This window comes from Brassica oleracea, chromosome C1 (assembly GCF_000695525.1).
Source record: "Brassica oleracea var. oleracea cultivar TO1000 chromosome C1, BOL, whole genome shotgun sequence".
NCBI lineage: Eukaryota > Viridiplantae > Streptophyta > Magnoliopsida > Brassicales > Brassicaceae > Brassica > Brassica oleracea.
In genome coordinates, this window is record NC_027748.1 from 13,316,621 (window position 1) to 13,336,497 (window position 19,877).

At 34.2% G+C, this 19,877-nt stretch overlaps 3 protein-coding genes and 1 long non-coding RNA gene across 6 annotated transcripts; 1 reads left to right on the forward strand and 3 right to left on the reverse strand.

Moving 5' to 3' along the window:
* Positions 1-3,062: 3,062 nt before the first annotated feature.
* LOC106343831 lies at positions 3,063-4,548 on the reverse strand. Of its 3 annotated transcripts, XR_001270025.1 has the most exons (3): positions 4,297-4,548; positions 4,107-4,164; positions 3,063-3,899 (listed from the first exon to the last, which is right to left on the reverse strand). It is a non-coding gene; the product is annotated as an uncharacterized LOC106343831 (long non-coding RNA). The 3 variants fall into 3 exon arrangements; XR_001270024.1 differs by having other exon boundaries at positions 3,063-3,727; positions 4,107-4,548; XR_001270023.1 differs by having other exon boundaries at positions 4,107-4,548.
* A 2,100-nt stretch (positions 4,549-6,648) lies between these two features.
* Positions 6,649-8,524, forward strand: LOC106310973 (probable calcium-binding protein CML21). Its single transcript, XM_013748202.1, has 5 exons — positions 6,649-6,740; positions 6,841-7,117; positions 7,196-7,398; positions 7,926-8,094; positions 8,184-8,524. Exons 2-5 carry the CDS (start codon positions 6,937-6,939, stop codon positions 8,306-8,308), a joined length of 678 nt encoding a protein of 225 aa, XP_013603656.1. The 5' UTR covers positions 6,649-6,740; positions 6,841-6,936; the 3' UTR covers positions 8,309-8,524.
* LOC106310952 (KH domain-containing protein At4g26480) lies at positions 8,409-11,840 on the reverse strand. Its single transcript, XM_013748183.1, has 7 exons — positions 11,451-11,840; positions 10,788-10,873; positions 9,955-10,094; positions 9,450-9,563; positions 9,244-9,360; positions 9,027-9,170; positions 8,409-8,955 (listed from the first exon to the last, which is right to left on the reverse strand). Exons 1-7 carry the CDS (start codon positions 11,615-11,617, stop codon positions 8,809-8,811), a joined length of 915 nt encoding a protein of 304 aa, XP_013603637.1. The 5' UTR covers positions 11,618-11,840; the 3' UTR covers positions 8,409-8,808.
* A 1,676-nt stretch (positions 11,841-13,516) lies between these two features.
* LOC106310962 (nicotianamine synthase 2) lies at positions 13,517-14,413 on the reverse strand. The gene has a single exon (XM_013748192.1). The coding sequence runs from the start codon at positions 14,398-14,400 to the stop codon at positions 13,564-13,566; it is 837 nt and encodes a 278-aa protein (XP_013603646.1). The 5' UTR covers positions 14,401-14,413; the 3' UTR covers positions 13,517-13,563.
* Between the last annotated feature and the right edge of the window lie 5,464 nt (positions 14,414-19,877).

A 19,877-nucleotide genomic window follows, 5' to 3' on the forward strand; every position in this document is an offset into this window, starting at 1 on the left:
AAGTAAGTTCTACATATATTTTTTCTACTATGATAAAAAAATTTAAAATTTCATCAAACTTTTTTTTTACACTATGGAAGTGTAATGGAGAAGAAAGCTAATAATATAATCTATTGGAGGACATTTAAGAAATTTTTTCTTTGCAGTTTAACCACATGCTCAATTAAACACTAACATTGTCTTCAATTCTACTAAACATAGTTGACATCGTCTAAATCGATGCGTAAAATCTGAAAAATTTAAAAGTTTGTGTATAGAATAGAAAACAAAAATTAGTTTGTGTATTAAACGGGGATCCAAAATAGTTCATATATTTTATTAGCAGATGAAAAGTAGTTTCTGTATTTTTAAAGAATTTTATTTTCATAATTTAAACACGTATTAATTAAACACTAACGCCATCGTCACTTCCGTTAAATATAGTTAACACCGTCTAAAATGATGTGTAAAATCTGCGAATTTCAAAAGTTTGTGTATTTAATAGGCAACAAAAGTTAGTTCGTGTATTAAACTGGATCCAAAATAGTTAGTGTATTTTATTAGCAAATGAAAATTAGTCTGTGTATTTTTAAAGAATTTTCCCTTGATTAAATGAAAGCTATTGATTTTATTTTTCATTGTAGACACATATTGAACCAAACAGTTGTCGTAACCCAATCTGTTTTTTTTTTGTTTGATCTGATCTGCATGTAATAATTTATACCTTTTATTCCTAAGATGTTAACGAAATATCTATTAACTTTATATAATAACTAAATGCTACGTCTAAATCTTCATTTATACTAGCATGTATTTTTTTATGTTACACTAGGGTCGGTCCGCGCTACGCGCGGAATGTGATGTATTTTTTGTGAAAATATAAAACTTTTATAACAATTTTTGTATGTTCATTTGGTTGGCAGATGAGTCTTGTCTACACCAGTCTATTGTGTTATTCGTACATTTACATTTTAGTAGTTTATAGAATATTGACTTGGTCGACTAATTTGGTTTTGAAACATCAAGTATAAAAATCAATCCATATATTATTTTTGTTAATACTTGTGGCAAATATGTTCGATACAATATGTAGAGTGCAAGAAACTTTAATGTGTGTTGTTGTTGCATTTTAAAGTCGAGCCAGTGTGATACAATCGATGAGTCTTGTCCATTAGATATCATATATTTATCATGCTATTAAGAAGATTTTTATGTATATGTATATTTTTAAAATACTTAATGTAGATATCTATGAGCATATATATATCAATGCACTGATACTTCTAATTTTTAAGATATTCCTTTAAAATGTGTTACATACATCTATACTTTCTGTTACGTAAATGTTAGTTTGGTTGCGAAACAACAATATACATTATGAATATAATGGAAAAACTGTATATTGAGGACACCAACAACTTTGGTAACATCACAGTGATGCATGTAAATTATGTCTCTAGACCATCTATACTTCTATCTGAAGATATATCCATGAGTCCCCAAATACTCTTACCGATTCTTTGGCCAAACCAAATTTTCTGCCTAACCAAACATCATATTTGTCGTCATACATGCCACACTATTTTATATTGCATCAAACAGGCTCAAGAAGACATGAATAATTAACATACGAACCGTTCACTCCTAAATCCCACCGTTGATTGTGAAGCCTGACATGTCATGAGTATGTATACAAAAGTTCAACTCGATCAGGATATAGTTACTTAGTCAAACAATCTCCTAAAAATACGGTTACATAGCAGTTTTCTCTCTTTTTGCAGATTCAGATGATTTTGGCCCAATTCTGAAGGTGAAATACGAATTGTTTATAACTTATATTCATAATTCGATTGATCCGATGAGCTCTATGCATGAGATCTTTCCATATATAACTTTATTGTGATCTAGTTTCATTATATCTGGCCATAAACCACCTCCAAAGTAGTCTACATACATACTAATTTAAAAGGTAAATTGCAGGTTTTGGATCAGAGAAACATAAAACTTTTCATCAACCTTTTATAGATTTCTAGATGGAGTTTACCATTGATTTGAACACGTTATCTTTCTGGGGATTCCGTGCAGCTTAATCTTTCCATAGGCATATTATTCAAGATCTTGATGCTTTTGATTGGTTCAGAAATCGCTTCCCAAAACTCCTTCTTGACCAGCTTCTATCTGTGGAGCTTGTCTAGCCATTTCTTTGCCAGGAAGTGTATGTATTCGATTTAACAATTATTTTTATTTGGAAAAGTTTGGTTATATATGTGGTGTGAATTATTATTTTCTTGATATCTTTTATTTAATAACTATTTATATTATTCTAAACTATCAGATGTTAGAATATTCAACTTCGGTTTTGTTACAACTAATTAGATTTCGTAAGTTAAATTTGATGGAGATGCATCCTTATTTTATTTTGGCAGTATAGAAATTTTAGTTTATTTATATTATTTGTTTTTATATCATTTACTTCATTTATACTATTATTTTATCATTTTCTTGCGTTTTTCATTTAAATTATGCAATTATACACATTCTATTGCATATCAGTATTTAATTATATTTTTTTGGGTAAGTCATGACATAATTACATCTATTTGCATACAATATTTCTAATATCTTATTATATCATGAAAACAACTTTCATCTTATGTTTCGTTTTTATTAGTTTTATTTTGTTATATTTTGTTTCCCAGTTAGTTTTATGTTTTAATTATGTATTAATTTTTGTTGTGTTTCTTTAATATTTTTAGTTTCTCATCATTTGAATTCAATCATCAAAACATGAAAACAACAGTTAGATTCATTCTTTTTCACTTTTTACTTTGATTTGATGAATAGATCCTCCTCATTTGTGTTTTATAGAAAAATAATATTTTTGAAATTAAGTATTTTGTTGATGTATTTCTGGTTATATTTCTAATTTACACTAATGTTTTTTTTTTAAAAACTTATATTATCATTTTATATTTTATACTTTTAAGAAAATTATGTTTTGATTATTTATTAACTTTTACGGTGCTTATAAGCAAATTTTTGCTATATAGTTTTAAAAATAATCGAACATAAAATAAGCCATATAACTCAAACACATGCTTAGAGTATATTACTCAGAACCATCCAGAAATGGACTAACAGCACGAAATGTGGTTTCAGTTTAGAACATCAAGATTACCAACTCTAGGCATGAAGCTCAACCTAACTATTAGAAAGAATCATATCAGCTATTATACAAAACATCCGTGCTCTACATAAATCAGAAACTACCTTCACTTGATACATCTATCCAAGGACAGCACACAGCTACAAACTTCTTAATTCTCGTAGCTAACTGTACTCAAACAGAAAGCTCATGATTCCCATTATCCCTTCTTGAAACAATTGTTTCCTCTCCTGTAAAGAAATTAGCTTCATCAAACCCTTGATCCTCTGATCCCCATAAACTCTCCCAGAGCCTCACTTCCCTTTCCTTGTTATATATACCATGCAACTTTAACTTAAAATACGGTAACACAACCTACAAAAAAAGGCACCTAACAGAAAGTTGTACCAAGCTTAAAGGCACAAGCTTTATGCTTTTAACAGATAAACAAACTACAAAGTGCAAGTACCAGAAACACAACAGAGAGGACTCTCCGGCGTTTCTCTAAACCAGAACGTTGAACTTATGTACTGGAACCTTTGCTTAATCTCAACCTAACTGACTTTCTCCTCAAACCATACAATGATTCAACAAACAAAGCATCTGCAAACAATTCATTAAAAAAACTAAACATTAACACACAGTGACACTACTCCAATCCAAACACATTGATCCCAAAATCTAACTTGTGGTTCTTAAGCTATGTCCTTCGAGGATAAGCATCAGAGCAGCAAAGAACTCATCTTCGTAGTCTAAGATTTTATGGAGAAACGATCTTCAATGCAAAAAATCATATCAGCAACTATCGTTAGTTTTCAATTCCAAAAGAAATAAGAAAAAAAAAATGAATTTAGTTAGTGGGAAACATCAGTACATACAAACTTTATTCGATGGTGTCCAGGAACATACACATTGTAACAAAAATGGACTACACATGTCAAATAAAACAATATTCTTCAAAAACACATGAAAACCTACAAACCTTTGTTATGGCCGAAGATCACTCATCGCCTGAAAACCTTTTTCAAATTGGGGGTTCTCTTTACAATTGGGAATATTTGTTTGCACATACAATTAGACAGAAAAATAGAAATTGAGTATACGTTGATGAAATCATGAGAAATCAAAAAGGGAAGAAGAAAATTAAGGTATTCCGGAGGACGAAGGCATACCTATTTATACTAACAAATAGACCGCCCTGGAGAAGAGAGACTCGCATTAAAGACCCATCGTGGTTGATGGATTAAAGAGGCATTTAACGCAATGGATCTGTAACTGTGGGTGTTTCAATTGATTAAGAGAAGAGCAAACGATGTCGTGAAAACCCTAGGAGGAGATTCTTCACGATGGCAATCTCTGGTAATGGCAGAGAAGGAGAAGCGCAGGTTACGATGATCACGTCGACTCTCTTATGGTATGGGTCTCTTCAGCATAACATTAGGCCCAAAAACTAAACAATGCCTATATCTTCTGCAAAGTTACGTAAGTGAAACGGTGCGGATTGATTTAGGTGACAGGTGTCACGTTCACAAGAGCTGATTTTCTGATCTGGAATTCTAGGTGGCTTCACCAGGAGGGAGAAAATCCTCTTTTATATATATATATATATATATATATACTAGGGGCATGCGCGAAGCATTGTTTTATTGTTGTTAATTATTATTTTTCGGATGATATAGCTAGCTAATTATGTGATCGTCTTTATTTGCTAAGAACATTATTTGGTATTTTTATTATGTTATGTAGTAATAGGTGATATGCTAACATATTATGTGTTTGTTTTTTTAATAGTGTGTTGGTGTGGGTATAATAGTACCTTATTAGTGGTGGAGTGAGTTTGTGATGTAATGCATATTGAATTTCAATAATTTTACATTTAGGCATTTGTTGAATTTAAGGCTAATAGTTTCAGGGTAAAAATTAATATTTTTTCTAATTATTTGAACATTACCTTTTAAAGATGTTTTGTGCTCTCTCCCTATATTTTTACATTGAGTCGTCACCATCTATTCATTTCGTTTACCTTTCCGTTATTCTGTGATTCTCGCCATCACCGAAAAAGATTCACATATGTGCTCTTGTTTTTCCTCACCTTTTTCTCTTCTTTTTCCTTAGATTTCGGCTCAAGTTAGGAATTGCATCTCCTTGGGTTGGGTCAGAGTTTAGTCGTCTTTGATGTTGTTTTCCTCGTCGTTGGCTTACCATCGATAGTCCCTTCTCGTCTTAGTTTTCAAGATATAGTTTTTGGTGATCTGACTTCTATAGCTTGAGGACGGCTACGCGATTGAATGATTTCGTTTTGTCTACCCTTCCATCTATGTTCCCTCATCTCGTTGCAACTTTCATGAGGAGTTGGCTTCCGTTCTCCCTCACTCAGGTTGTTCTCTTCTTCCCTTGCTTCCCTTAGTATAAGTGTGTGGTATTAGTCTCTTGGAGCTTTGGTCCCTTCTATCCAGAGTTTTGTGATTCTTCACTTGCATAGATGTCTTGTTTGTGCTTGTTTAGTTTGTGAGATGATTCTTACCTCTTAGCTGGTGGTTGTCCTTATCGTTCGTTATGTATGTCTCTTCCTGCTTCGTGGTGATTTTAGCCTTCTGTTGATTATTTTTCCTCTAACCCTCTTTCTTGGTTCTTTGCATTGGTATTTGATCACGCTCCTTTGTGTTCGAACGATCGCTTTATCTCAAGATTATCTTTCTACATTTTTCTGACTTTTGATTGTTCTGGCCAAGACACTCAATGATAAAGTGGGGTAAGTTAATTTTCGTTCTTGATCGCTTTTGAGCTCTGGACCTTTATTGAGTTAGTGTTACTTTGGTATTTTTTTCTCTATGATTATGGAGGTTTTATGTTTAGATTATGTGTTTTGATTTAATTTGGTTAATATTAAGATAAATATATAGTTGTAAATGAAATAATAGAAAATAGTAAAAAATAATAAAATAGCGAAAGTTTATGTTATTTTTAGCAGTGAATAAATTAAATATTAAAATACATTTATATTTTTTATTTATTTCTTTATTTGTTTTGCAATTTTTTGAACAATAAAATAGATTATCAAACTTCAAATGATGATAGTTAGTGTGAGAAGGATTAGATAGTGCATAATTAGAAAATAATGAACTAAATTACAATAGTCTAAAAGAAAAAGGATCTAAAATGTAAAAAGACAAAAAAAAAAAAAGACACATGTCAACAAACTCCTTTTCCACATGTCATAAAAAAAGAAAAAAGTCTACTTTATATATATAGATAGATATAGATAGATAGATATTGACGTAATAAATATGGTAAAGATTGGTTTTAAGAAGATATACCGTTTGTTTAATCGAAACGAGTAATCGGTCTAGCCGAGTTTGACCAGTTAAACGGATCTAATAAGTTATAACTATTGTTAAATTACCATTTGATTTGTGTAGACTAAAATCATATAAAATAACGATGGAGAAAAGTCAGAGAAACACATCATATTAAAAATAATTAATAGCTGACAAATCGTTACTTAAGATGCGCAATTACGTGGAATCTTCAGCGTAAAACTCGCTGTAAACAAATAACCATAAAGAGATCTGTCCTTGTGTGTCTGCATCTCGTGACAAACAAGTAATCGATACAGGTTCTTCTCTTCTTTCTTCCTGATTCTTGTGACATCTGTTGTCTGAATGTGAGACTTGTCCCTTTACATGTTGTCTTTTGATTATTGAATCTCTGAGTAGATCTGGTTAAGCTGCCTTGTCTTACAAGAAACTGGAGTTGTCTGTGGTCTGTGAATCAACGATCTGATCTCAAAGCAGGACCAAATCAACAGAGACATGGGAGCTGCGGTGACGAAATCTGATGGTCAAGAGACAAAGCTAGAGGCTAAGATCATAGAAGCCGTGCAACGCAGGGCATCGAGAGGAACCACGATGAAATCATTCAACAGCATTGTTCTCAAGTTCCCAAAGATCGACGAGGGTCTTCGAAACTGCAAAGCTATCTTCCAAGAGTTTGGTGAGTAGTGCATATACACAGATTCTTAAAACGTTGGCTTCCTCATGGTTTTGATGGTTATTTACGTTTTTTGGACAGATGAAGATTCGAATGGGTCTATTGATCACACGGAGCTAAAGAACTGTTTCAGGAAGCTAGAGATCTCGTTCGAGGAAGACGAGATCAATGACTTGTTTGAAGCTTGTGATATCAACGAGGATATGGGGATTACATTTACTGAGTTCATTGTTCTTCTCTGTCTCGTCTATCTTCTTAAGGACGATTCATCCACCCTCCAAAAGGTAACTTTGGTTATCAACGTTTTATGCAGGCCCAAACGTTTTTACCCGCAAACCAAAGACCCGACCTTAACCCGAACAGAAAAACTAAAACTCCATTTGAGCTGCTATACAAAAATATTCAAACAGAACTTAAAAGCTTGATAGGTACAACCCAAACCGAAATCCAAAGTAGGATAGAAAAATATCACAAGTTTTTTAGTTAATACTTTTTAGTTATTTATTATTGTGAATACTTTTTAGTTAATTTAGATAGTTTAACTAGGTTTTAATTAGATTTTTGATTAATTTATATATTTTGACTATTTGTTGTTAATTTTTTTTGACGATTTCAGATATTGACTATAATCTGATATGAACCAGATTCAGAATAAACCGAATCAAACTTAACCCAAAAATTAGTAAAAATCCAAATGGAACATATAAGCATGTTACCAAAAATCCTAATCAATCAAACCAATTCGAAACTCAAATGGTTAGTTCTATGTTTCTATGCACGTTCTGAGCTTTGGTTTAAGCTTATCTAATAGAAATGGAGACTGGGAATGCCGAAGCTGGAACCAACGTTTGAGACGCTAGTGGACACATTCGTGTTCCTGGATGAGAACAAGGACGGACTCGTGAGCCGCGAGGAGATGGTCCGAGCCATTGATGAATCTGGAGAGCGTTCCTCCGGGAGGATAGCAATGAAAAGATTTGGTCTAGTCTCACACTTTCTCTCCCTCTATATAGCTTTCTCCCTTCACCGAACGAAGAATATTGATTTTGATTCAACTTTTTATTTGCAGAGGAGATGGACTGGGACAAGAATGGAATGGTGAACTTCAAAGAGTTCTTGTTCGCATTTACGCAGTGGGTTGGAATAGATGAGAATGAAGAAGAAGACGATGATGATAACAATGACAAGGCTTGAATTTTGTGTTGCAAGAATGTAATAGTAACAATTAACAAACTATGTTTTATGTTATAATGCAAACAGAATTAATTCACTACCAAACACACAAACCATTATGTTTTTACCCAAAAAAAACTTGCTTTTAAGCAACAAAGCTTATTAGTAGTCTCCACTAAACCATATAAAGAGAAAGGGCAAACAAAAGCAAGCCAACATTAACATACAAAGACAGAGACACAAACACAAACAGAGACTGATCCCTTTCTGTCGTCTATACTCTCACTGAGATACAAAGTAGAGACACAGACTCAGGACTGGTGTTTTTTTATATTATTCCATGGATAAGAGACAGTACCGGTAGCCAGAGGAGTATGGAGAAGTAGGAAGGGATGGAGACAGAACCTTCAAAAGCCTCTTCTCGTTCAAAAGAAGGAAGCGGTTACGGTGTGCATATATTACCTTCTTGAAAAAGGTGAATAGAGGCAAGCTTTGAAAAGGATGAAAACGACGTAGCTTCACTAGTCCCTTGTCTTGGCTCTCTTCATGCCGAGGCTATCGTAAGGAGAGACGGAACCAGACATTGGAGATCCTTCTTCTCGAAGACTACCGTTGAGAAGAGCTAGTTCCCTGAGCTGTTGTTTCTTGTAGAAGTCATGCGTTTCCTCCTAAAAAAAATACAAAAAAGTATTTAAGACAAAAATAGTAAGCAAATATCTTTGAAGAGTTATGAACATACCACAGGAGTGAGTAGATCGTCTAGTATTTCACGAGCTTGCATGAGACGTGCATCCACTAACTCAATGGGTAACTCAGCCTCGATTAAGATGTGGAGTTGTTCATTCAGGTGCTCATAACCAGGCTTCCCCCTCATCATTTCCTCCTGCAACAATGTCACACAAATGAAGATACAGATACACATTCAAAGTGTATTTATATGTAACATATGTAAACACCTTAACCGGATCTTTGATGCTGCCTCTCCCCCTTATAAGAACACGGCAATCAGTACTAGCTTCAACTCTTTTGAGGGAGTTTCCTCTAGGACCCAAGAGGCGACCGACAAAATTGTACTGCAGATTATTGAATTAAAGTTTATATTATACATTGGCTAGATATAGTTTAGGATCTCAGCAAGGGGGTTGAGAAATGAGAATCATACGTTTGGGTATTGGTCGACTGGAATATCCACTCTGATAGTTCGCTTGACAATGAGACCAGAGGAGCTACCAGGAGAGTTTAGCCAATTTGGTGCTGGGGAGGATAAAACAGATCTCTGCAAATGAAATATGATTTAACCAACAACTTGTTAGAAGCCATGTCAACCTCAAAGCATAAGTACATGCTACGGGCATATGATTGCAGATCTTATCAAACACTTTTTCCACGGAAAAGGGGCAATAGTATTGCGTTGATGCATTGCAACCTGTAAATGTTTATCCTAAGTCATAACATTCACAAAACAATCTTATATATATATCAGAGTTTGTTATATCTATATGGCTCCTGAAGTTTAAGGAGTATCTAATTAGTGTTAGCCCAGAGGCTTCAGACTACTACCTGCCATGATGAACTACGATTAGAAAGTAAGTCAAAGCAAGTTATGTCAGCAATAGTATGAATTAGATGAAAAAGGAGTTATGTTAATGGGGTTAGTAGAGTCATACTTCTGATGGAAACTGTGAGGGCCATCCGTTCATGTCAGCTCTTGAGTTCTGGAATATCCCTCCAGAAGACAGAGGGCTAGGGTGGTCAAACCTACTCTGACTTATGGCATTCTCCAACAGCGTGGTTACACGCATTATTTCTGTTTCAAAAAAATGTCAAATTTTGCAAGAGTAAGACGCACCAAGTTAGTAATTAGTCCACAAATCCTTCACCAATGATAGTGGAATGAAGAGACAAGCTTCGTCTCAAGACTCTAAACTAAGTTAGTGAATATTAACTTTCACTCTATATAGTTAAATAAATAGATTTACACACAACAAACAAGGTAAAGTAGTCTCTAACGTTGGTATGATCTATACGAAGGTCAATGTCACAAGGGTTGATTATGGGGAAGGTATCCATACTAAACTACTTAGAACAATAAGAAAACCAAGAAACTAAATTTCAAGTAGAATTCTTAGTAACTGGATTTGAAAATCAAATCTATATGAGTTAAAAAAAAAAAAATCATATCTAAACTTTAGTAGACCACAAATTCTTAGTAACTGTCGTTGTATGTTCTATTTCATTGTAAGGGGAGAAAGACTAACTGTCTAAATGGATAGTACGATATCTTGGTTAAGGAACCGTACAAAATCATCCTGTCATGTTTTTTTTCTTGTAACAGCTAGCTAAATGATCTCTCTCTCTTAGAACCACCAGTGAGATGAGATGTTTATCAAATGTTACAAAAATGTGGAGCTCTAAAGCAGGAAACTAAAAGAATTGTCGTAAAGATATTTATGAAGAAACCACAACATTTTCTCGTACTGTAACAAGTATGGCTGCTCACCTTGGTTCATCAGACGGCAGACATGTGGAAGCACAGGCAAGAAGGGAGTAAGCTTGTGACGCTCTGCTAGTAATTCAGAAAGATACCTGCCAAAAGGGAAAACAAAAGATTAACCAAATCAGTAAGACCTTGAGCACACAAGATACCAATCAGATCCACTCTCAACAAATAAAAAAATGTCAAATATTTTTTTTCAGCAAATCCTCCTCACTCTAAAACATTAGCATCAAATGTAGGGTGTGAACTAGGTTAATCTCCCACGAGTAAAGACACAAGTCAACAATCGCAAAACGAACACAACCAATGATTCTAATAAGATCATATGGCACAGAGAAAATGGGTTCATAGATTCAAAAAATGTTGTTATCAAGTTAAAAAAAAGTATAACACTTGACTAAAACCCAGTGAAAAAAATTTAAAGTAGATTGAGCTAAAAAAGAGCTTAATTTTCATTGGTAGGTAGGAACTCAACTCAAACATATACGGGAGCAACAAATATAGAAAGCATAGATCTTCATACAAATCAACAGCAACCACAGATGAAAAAATCAGATTTGCGATGAGAACTTAAGAGCTCAGGATCCAATAGGTTGAAGTGTACATAGAAGCAAGATCGAGAAACAAGTCAACTACAAGACGAAGAGACAAAAAGATTTGAATTACTTCTCCTGCTCAACGAGGAAAGAAGGCTGTGATCGGAGACCACCGGAGAAGTTAGGTGACTGAGGAGCCGACGGAGGCACGGAGAGAGGCGGTGGATACGGCATATATCTCCCTCCTCCACCAACCGGTCCAACACCACCACCACCGAGTGAAGTCATCATCATCATCAGCTACTACTTCACCGACTTATCTATGCCTAAAGATACAGCTGAGGATCTCTAAGAGTATAGACGGAGACCGAGGAGGACTTGAGGCGGCGGAGAAGAGAAGAGGGAGAGAAGAGCGAGTGAATCTGGCACACACAAAGAGTCTCAAATCTACTACACACGTCGGTGGTTTTGGGCCTATATACCTCTACTAGCTGTGTGGGACTCTCTCGAGAGAGACAAATGATGATTTAAAGCTACTTTTTACCCTTAAACGCAACGACACAAGTTTTTTCTCCTTTTTATTACCGCCCTCCCTTGTCTCTCTTCTTACAAGAAGCTTCTTACTGACTCAGAAGGTCTGGATCCAGCTGGATTCCTCTTTAATCATTTCTGAGGCTACCAACCTTTACTTGACTTGGGTCTTGGGCCCCGCTTCCTATTTCCGGTTTGTTTTTCTTTAATCGGTTCGGTACTGTAATTTCTCTTTGTTTACAAGAATTCATCAAACGCTGCGTTTTAAAAGCAAGCCAAACGAGATAATTCTAACAATTTCTTAATCTCTTCATTTACCAATAACTCCTCGCACAATATGGAATCATCAGAATCTTCATCATCTTTTTGTTTTTAATTATCAGAATGTTCGTTGGACTATTCATTATCATGGACTCCTATGGTTTACATAATGCTTTTCATGCTTCATTGCTATATAGTATATGCTCCATTGTTGCTGTTTTAAAGTTATTTTGGATTCCTGATCATTCTTTTTCTTTTGCTTTGTGGCCTGTAATCGTATTGGCACCAAATTGTTTATAGTCGAGCATTGTGGATTTTATATGGGGTAGGTACTATGTTCTTTCTCTCTCTATTCTATTGAATATGGATATTGTTTTACTAAAAAAATATATGGAAACAGTCAAGCAGAATATAAGACAAAGAGACATTATATAATCAGCTAGAAACAAGGTTTAGTCAAGAAATTGAAAAAGACAGCTATGGAGAGAAAGATAAATAGATGATTAGAAAATTTCACAATTCTGAACTATGGAAGTGAGTCGCATGCGGTAGATTAGCATCTGCCTTTAACAATAAGCTTCTACAGTCTTGACCTAATTTATTAAAACCTAACAGCCAACTCTACTATCGTCTCACCCAACACTTGAGTGAAATGAGTTACGAATGGTGTAGAAATGTATGTGGATTGAATTTATCAGTTGAATATTTTCATTTCTAATAACAAATATTTATGATTTTGTATGGTTTTGTATGGTTTCTTAAAGCTACAACATATATACAACTGTTCCTGTATAAAAATATAGATGATATTATGTTAGTTAGTTGAGCTGATTCCATATACTCGTAACCGTAACTAATTGATAGTACGTTATTTAAAAAAAAAAAATTAGAACCTTACCATATAATTATGCATTTTGCAATATGTGGCACCGCAAACGTGGAATGCCTTTAGTTTCTTATTTAGCTAAAGTGTATACAGACAAATTTTGAATCATCGGAATATTCATAATCATGCACCAACTTGGATTCTGTTGTTAATTGGTTGGGTCGAGCCAGCAAGATGATTCCATTTCCTGGTGTTTTTTTGTCAAGATGTTGCCATACTTGTACTACTTTGATTATTTGATTTAAATATGATATACACATTTAATTTGATCCTCAAATTCATGGGGGATTTGCAAAATATCACAAAATTAAGTATGCATAGTTTGTAGAAACACCGCTACGTATCCTCTCAATATATTTCAAACATATCAAAAAATTAAGATACAAACCACTCTAACAAACATATCAAAAAATTAAGATACAAACCACTCTAACAACACATTCACACTAATGGTGTTTAGAAAAAGATACGTGGTTACGTATACTTTATTAACAAACATTTAAATTTATAATAAATAAAAAAGTTTAGTACCGATCAAGTTCCAATATACACCGTTTGTAATAAATCAATCACTGAGTTTGCGTGCGACCATTACCGAGTTCACAAACCCATCTGACAAAGACGGGTGATAAGTCTCCAAGACCTCGAAACCTCTTAGATCACAAGGATCAACGTCTATATATAGGAAAGCTCTAAGGCCTTTAGCACTTCTAAGCATGAGAAGAGCACCAGGAGCCATGTGTTTCCCCAAGTGTTTAATGACTTTGACTTTTGCTTCTTTATCAACCCCAACAAGAGATGCCAAGAAAACGACCTCGTAGTCACGTAGAATCTCTGTGGCGTTGAGTATATCTACTGTGTGGAAGATTATGCGACTGGAAAGATCAGGATCGCGCGAGACAAGTTTGGAGGCGAGGGAATTAGCTTGAGGGTCGATGTCGAAGTTGTGGAACGTCGTGTTTGGGAGGTGGAACTTAGCTAAGATGATGGATGTGAAGGGCAACGAACCGGAGCCCACGAACGCAATCTTGGTTGGGACATGGCTCGTGCGTAGCATGACGAGATCAAACTCGACTTTGCTCAGTTTGAGGTAGTTAGTGTAGTAAGGGTAGAGATCTAAATGGTGAAGTGGGTTGTCTTCGAGAGATCCCAGGACTGTAGAAAAGTGTTGCTCTGAATACCCTATAGCTTCACTGCGTAGCTTGATGAGATTGGTTCTGATGTCTTGCACTTTTGGGCACAACTTTTCGACGTCGATATTTGTCTCCGTGGGTAAGCATGTGGACATGAGCTCTTGGAACAAAGTGTCGACATTTTTGGAAGGTTTAAGACTCTTAAGATTGGAGATTTTGTTATACAGTTCGAGAATTTGATTCTTAAAATGAGCCTTTTGGCAAGCCATGTCGAGACTAAAAGGAGATTTTAGTTTGGTCTCTCAAGACTCTGATTTGATTACTTCTTCGTCTTTCCATTTATTAGATTACTTCTTCGTCTTTCCATTTATTAGTTTATAAATTTCTACTCTCTCCGTTTTTTTAATATAAGTCGTTTTAGAAAAAAATTCATGTTCCAAATTATATGACATTTTCGGTTTTCTATATAAAATTTATTAACATTTAATATTATATGACCAATGATAATATACCAATGATAATATACCTTCCATTTTATTATTGGTTGATTTGTGGTTAGGTAAATAATTAATGATGTTTTTGTTTGGAAAATATAAAAAATTAATGATTTCTTAATCTATGTGCACAATTTTAAAACGACTTATATTAAAAAACGGATGGAGTAACAAATTGAGGCATTACCTAGGACATTTTTAACTACTATATAATTTGGATGTCAACCCCTGATAAAAATAGTTATTAAAAGAGAATCTTCGGACCAACAAATAAATAAACATTTTGTCAAGTTTATTCCATTTTCAAATTTATTAAAGTTTTATGTTAAATGTATTTGATATTTTGTGACTCATGGTTAATCTTTATAATTAGGTAGATGATATTTTAACATTTAATGTAGTAGATGAAAAGACTTATAACTTTAATAATTTTTCATCTCAATGTTTTTAATCATAATATCTAGTAGTATTAGACTGAAATCGAGAGATTTTTACTAATTATTAGGTATTAGCTTTGCATCACCAAATGAAGAAACACTACCAGAAATTATAACAGTTTTATAAATAGATTGAAATCTAGAGAAGATGACGTTGGAGTTGGATCAATGTTTTCTTGTTTGGATAAACATTCTCCAACGGGAAAGTAATCATCACTCCGACGTCCACCCACTACCTCTCTTGTTGGTATAACCAGGATAATGACTCAGCTCGAACTTGGACTCCGCCTTAACCAGCTTCAAACCTTCTGCTTTAGCTAGCCTCTTTATCTCCCAATCGCTAAACGGATACGTTGTCTTGTGTTGTGTGTGATATGAATCTCCCCGTTTTCTTCTAACTGCACTAGCACTCGATGACCCCTGATCCAAAACACCATTGTTTTACGTTGATCAAAATCACTTACATCCAAACTATATAATAAGAAAAATGAAGATAATATATTTATTTACTCGATGGCGTTAGAGGAAAATTCACGTCCGAAGAAACGAGACCCTGCGTGAGGGAAGTTGAACACAATGCGGTCATAGCGTCGCAGGCTTCAACTGTTATCAAAGCTCATTGTGTGGACGTCAACCTCATGCTGGACATCGCACCCGAATCTCGTCAACATGCTTACATTGACCATCGCATCCATATATTTTTTGCTCAATTCATCTACATGTAAAACTTTTATGATTAACGTTGATCTAATATTAATAACGTTAGTGAGATGATATATGTTCCTATTTAAAGTTTTGATAAGTACCTTCTGAATCGAGTGAGGTCGCTGTGATGTTTGTTGCCGAGCCAAAAGCTGAAGCTGGACATAGTGAGAAAGAGAAGTCTCCTTCTCCGACGAGAAGGATTTTGTGTTTGCTACTGTAGTGTCTAATTATCCTTATTTCTGAATCCTCCATTACTTTCATCTGAAGACTAAAATTTCAGAAACCATGCATACATATACACACATACTCAATAGAGTAACAATACAAAGATTGCTTCAGTGTCATTTAATTTTCGGTTCGTTGTTTCTATTCTAAATGTTGCCTCTTAGACTTCTGGTGCGGGTTTGTATTTCCAAAGTTAACCTTTCATAAACCCTTTCTTCGTATTAACATTACCGTTTCACATTTATTTCTTCTTGTAATTAGGATGCTAAATATGATTTGAATTATTCAAGTCAAAATGTATAAAACAAATCATCGCCAATCTACAAAACATGACGCTTGATCAAGATGTTAGTACCGGTTTAATATGATTTTATCCGTGACAGTGAACCAAACCTAGTATCCTTACGTTCATATCTATACGGTTTATACCGATTTGAGAAGAGTTTTATATTTCATGATTTTTGCTATATATAACATTTAACAAGGCTGTTGGACCGAGAATTGGTACAAATCTCTTCCATTAATATTGGACATTGATTACTATTCTAGATTGGATCAAATATGTTAGTTGTCGATCTCCTAGAATCTCGGTCTCATTTAACGCGAGATTAAGTCAAAGCTGAAAATGAGGAGCATGTGTAACAACAAAAGAATATGTAGAGAAAGTCCTATAAAAGGACAAGAAAGTTATCTTCACAAGGATCCCATTTTGAAAAGCTCACGAGGACTCACGACCATGAATACAATTGTTCACGATCTTCCTATTGAATTAAAGAGTATTATGGCTTATTGAGGGATAGAGCGTCAACTACGTGAGACCATATCATTCTTCACCACCATCCCGATGACGTCTATGTAATGCTCACGACGTCGAATTCTCTTCACTACAACGAACAAGACACGAGTCCTTGTTCACCGATATTGAACCCTAAGTTCTTAAAGACTTCCCGGCCAAACTCAAACGGCCTCTCGTCCAAGATGGTAAGAAATAAACTGACCTCTCTCTCGAGAACCGAAGAAGCCGATGTCACGCTCGAGACCAGTGAAACCGACATATCTTTCGAGATGATGATAACCGAACTACGTTTAGACTTGATCCCTTGACGGGTACGTAGGCAGCTCGATACCGAGTTCAGTCACTATCCTTCCTTCTCCTGATATCTCTATGATATTCGACCTACAAATATAGTCCATTTTTGACGATTCAGACTGATTATATCGTCGTGTTCTGAAGATATCGTTGCCCACGTTATTTTTTCCTTAAATTAAACTCTCGATCACTATCAAATTCTTAGTTTAAATTTTAGGATCTACAAAAGCTATACTGAAGCAAAGAAAGCACTTTATAATCATGAATAGTCCACTTACAAATAAGTATTGGAGAATATTTATCTATCTATATACATAAAGTTGGCTTTTTCCCTTCTTATGACATGTGGAAGGAGGGTTTGTTGACATATGTCCACATGTTTTTTTTGTATTTAAATTCTTCTTCTTTTAAATTATTGCAATTTTCTCCATCAATTTCTAATTGTGTATTATCTAATCCTTATCACACTTATTGGTCTCTAAAATTCAAGAAATAAATAAAAGAATATAAATATATTTTAAATATTTAATTTATTCACACCTAAAAATAGCAAGAATTTTCATCATTTTATTATTTTTACTAATTTTTATTATTTCATTTACAAATTATATTTATTTCACTATTAGTATCATAAGATAATCAAATTAAGAATAAGAAACTAGACAACCAACGCATAAACTCAGAAAGCGGGCCAAAGGGAGAATAATAATCGAAAGGCCAAACCACCAAAAAGCAGGAAAATATATGCATAAAACACCGGAATCACAACCAGTAGCTAAAAAGTAAGAAATACCTCACAAACTAAACAAGAACATACAAGACGGCATGCAAGTGAAAAACCACAAAGCTCTGGATAGAAGGGACCAAAACTCCAAGAGACTAACTTCGCACACCTATACCAAGGAAAACATGGAAAGAAAAGAAACAACTTGAGAGAGGGAGAATGGAAGACAACCACCAAAAAATAAGAGACTAAACTTGATACCAGAAATAACTTTTCAAGCCCACATAGCATACACGAACGAAAACATTATCCAAATCTTGAGTGGCAAACATGGTGAAAAGGAGAGCCACCAGAGATGCGATGAAAGCTGCAAAGAGATGCAAGAATAGATAGGGAAAGGGAGACGAAGCGAAATCAGAAAACTATGGAGCCGTCCTCGAGCTATGAAAGAGAGCATAGAAGTCAGAACACCAAAAACTAGAATTTGAAAACCAAAACGAGCAGAGACTATTGACGGTAAGCCAACGACGAGGAATACAAAATCAAAGACGAATAAACTCTGACCCAACCAAGGAGATGCAGTTCCTAACATCAGCTGAAATCTAAGGAAGAAGAGGAGCAGAGAGGACAAAAAACATCTTAAAATTATAATTTTCAAAAATATGAAAAAAAATATAATACAATTTTGACGCTGAAACCGTTAATCTTAGAATCAACAAATGCGCAGATGCAAAGTTATTGAAATTCAATATTAGTTTACGTTAAAGGCTCATTTGACTACTAACAAGTACTATACACACAACAACATATTATTCAAAAAAACAAACGCAAAAATATATTAACTTATTACCTACTACATAACAAACTAAAAACACCAAATAATGATCTTAACAAATAAAAACGACAACGTAATTAAATTATCCAAAAAAAAAATCATGTTCTTAGCAATAATAAAACAATATTCCGCGCGAAGGACCCCCTAGTTTTGAATAAATTTCAGTAGCGGCTCCAACACAAAAAACTTATCACGAATTGAGGTGGTATGCTTATGAAATATTTGTCATGTAACGAATATCAAATATTATCAATTATCTTCAAACCATTAATTTTAAAGTTTTGTAATTAATCAAACTAACTCACTTTTTACTACAACTATAAATACCTTAGCTATTGTATGTGTGTGAGAAAAAAAAAAGAAAGAAAAAACGTCATGTATTAATCCTGCGAGACGGATCGGCTTTTGGAACCTTTTTGTTTTGCTAGTCCATACATACTCTCATATGATATCAATGGAAAACACGTCAAGATGATATTTTTCTCACGTTTTTTTTTAAATTACTTTTTACTGAACTTTTTTGTTTTTTTTTTGGAATGAATACAATCCTTAGCATCGAACCCGGGTTTGAAGCATTAGTACATGCAGTTAGGCCGGAGACTTTTATCCGAGATCCGGATTCGATTCGAGATTCGATCCGGATCCGATCCGAAAATCCGGATATCCGGAGGGGCCGAATCCGGATCCGGATAGTAAAATGTTGGATCCGTCTAAGCCGGATCCGGATCCGGATATCTTAATTTTTTAGTTCGGATATCCGGATTCGTAAGTTTTATTAATAAATATTTCAAAAATAGTAATAATTATATATAAAAATTAATGTTATTTAATATATTTTTATTTTTATAATAGTATATATAAATTTTATGTAAATTTTGTAATATTATACATAGAAATAATTAAAAACATTATATATATTTTTATTTTTTAATTATTATTAATATTTTTTATATATTAATATTATTTTTTATTTATATTAAAGATCCAAATCCGGATCCGGATATCCGCCGGATATTACAATTTTTACAAGGATATCCGACATCCGGATATCTGAGAACCCCGGATCCGGATAAGGATAGTAAAATTATGGATCCGCCGGATAAGGATCCGGATCCAGATAACTTAAAATTGCTCGGATATCCGACCCGTCATAGGCCTACACGCAGTCATGCATGCATCTAAACTTTTTTTTTATCGTAGCATTTAACTTTTATCTTTTTATTGTAACTTTGATTT

Excerpts from the sequence above, each read along its gene's own strand:
- LOC106310973 (XM_013748202.1), top strand. The coding sequence starts at position 6,937 with ATGGGAGCTGCGGTGACGAAATCTGATGGTCAAGAGACAAAGCTAGAG. Across the intron at positions 7,118-7,195 it reads AGCTATCTTCCAAGAGTTTG|ATGAAGATTCGAATGGGTCT; the intron begins GTGAGTAGTGCA and ends TTTTTTGGACAG. Across the intron at positions 8,095-8,183 it reads GATAGCAATGAAAAGATTTG|AGGAGATGGACTGGGACAAG; the intron begins GTCTAGTCTCAC and ends TTTTATTTGCAG.
- LOC106310952 (XM_013748183.1), bottom strand. The coding sequence starts at position 11,617 with ATGATGATGATGACTTCACTCGGTGGTGGTGGTGTTGGACCGGTTGGT. Across the intron at positions 9,564-9,954 it reads CCTCACAGTTTCCATCAGAA|AGATCTGTTTTATCCTCCCC; the intron begins GTATGACTCTAC and ends TTTCATTTGCAG. Across the intron at positions 8,956-9,026 it reads ACGATCTACTCACTCCTGTG|GAGGAAACGCATGACTTCTA; the intron begins GTATGTTCATAA and ends TATTTTTTTTAG.
- LOC106310962 (XM_013748192.1), bottom strand. The coding sequence starts at position 14,400 with ATGGCTTGCCAAAAGGCTCATTTTAAGAATCAAATTCTCGAACTGTAT.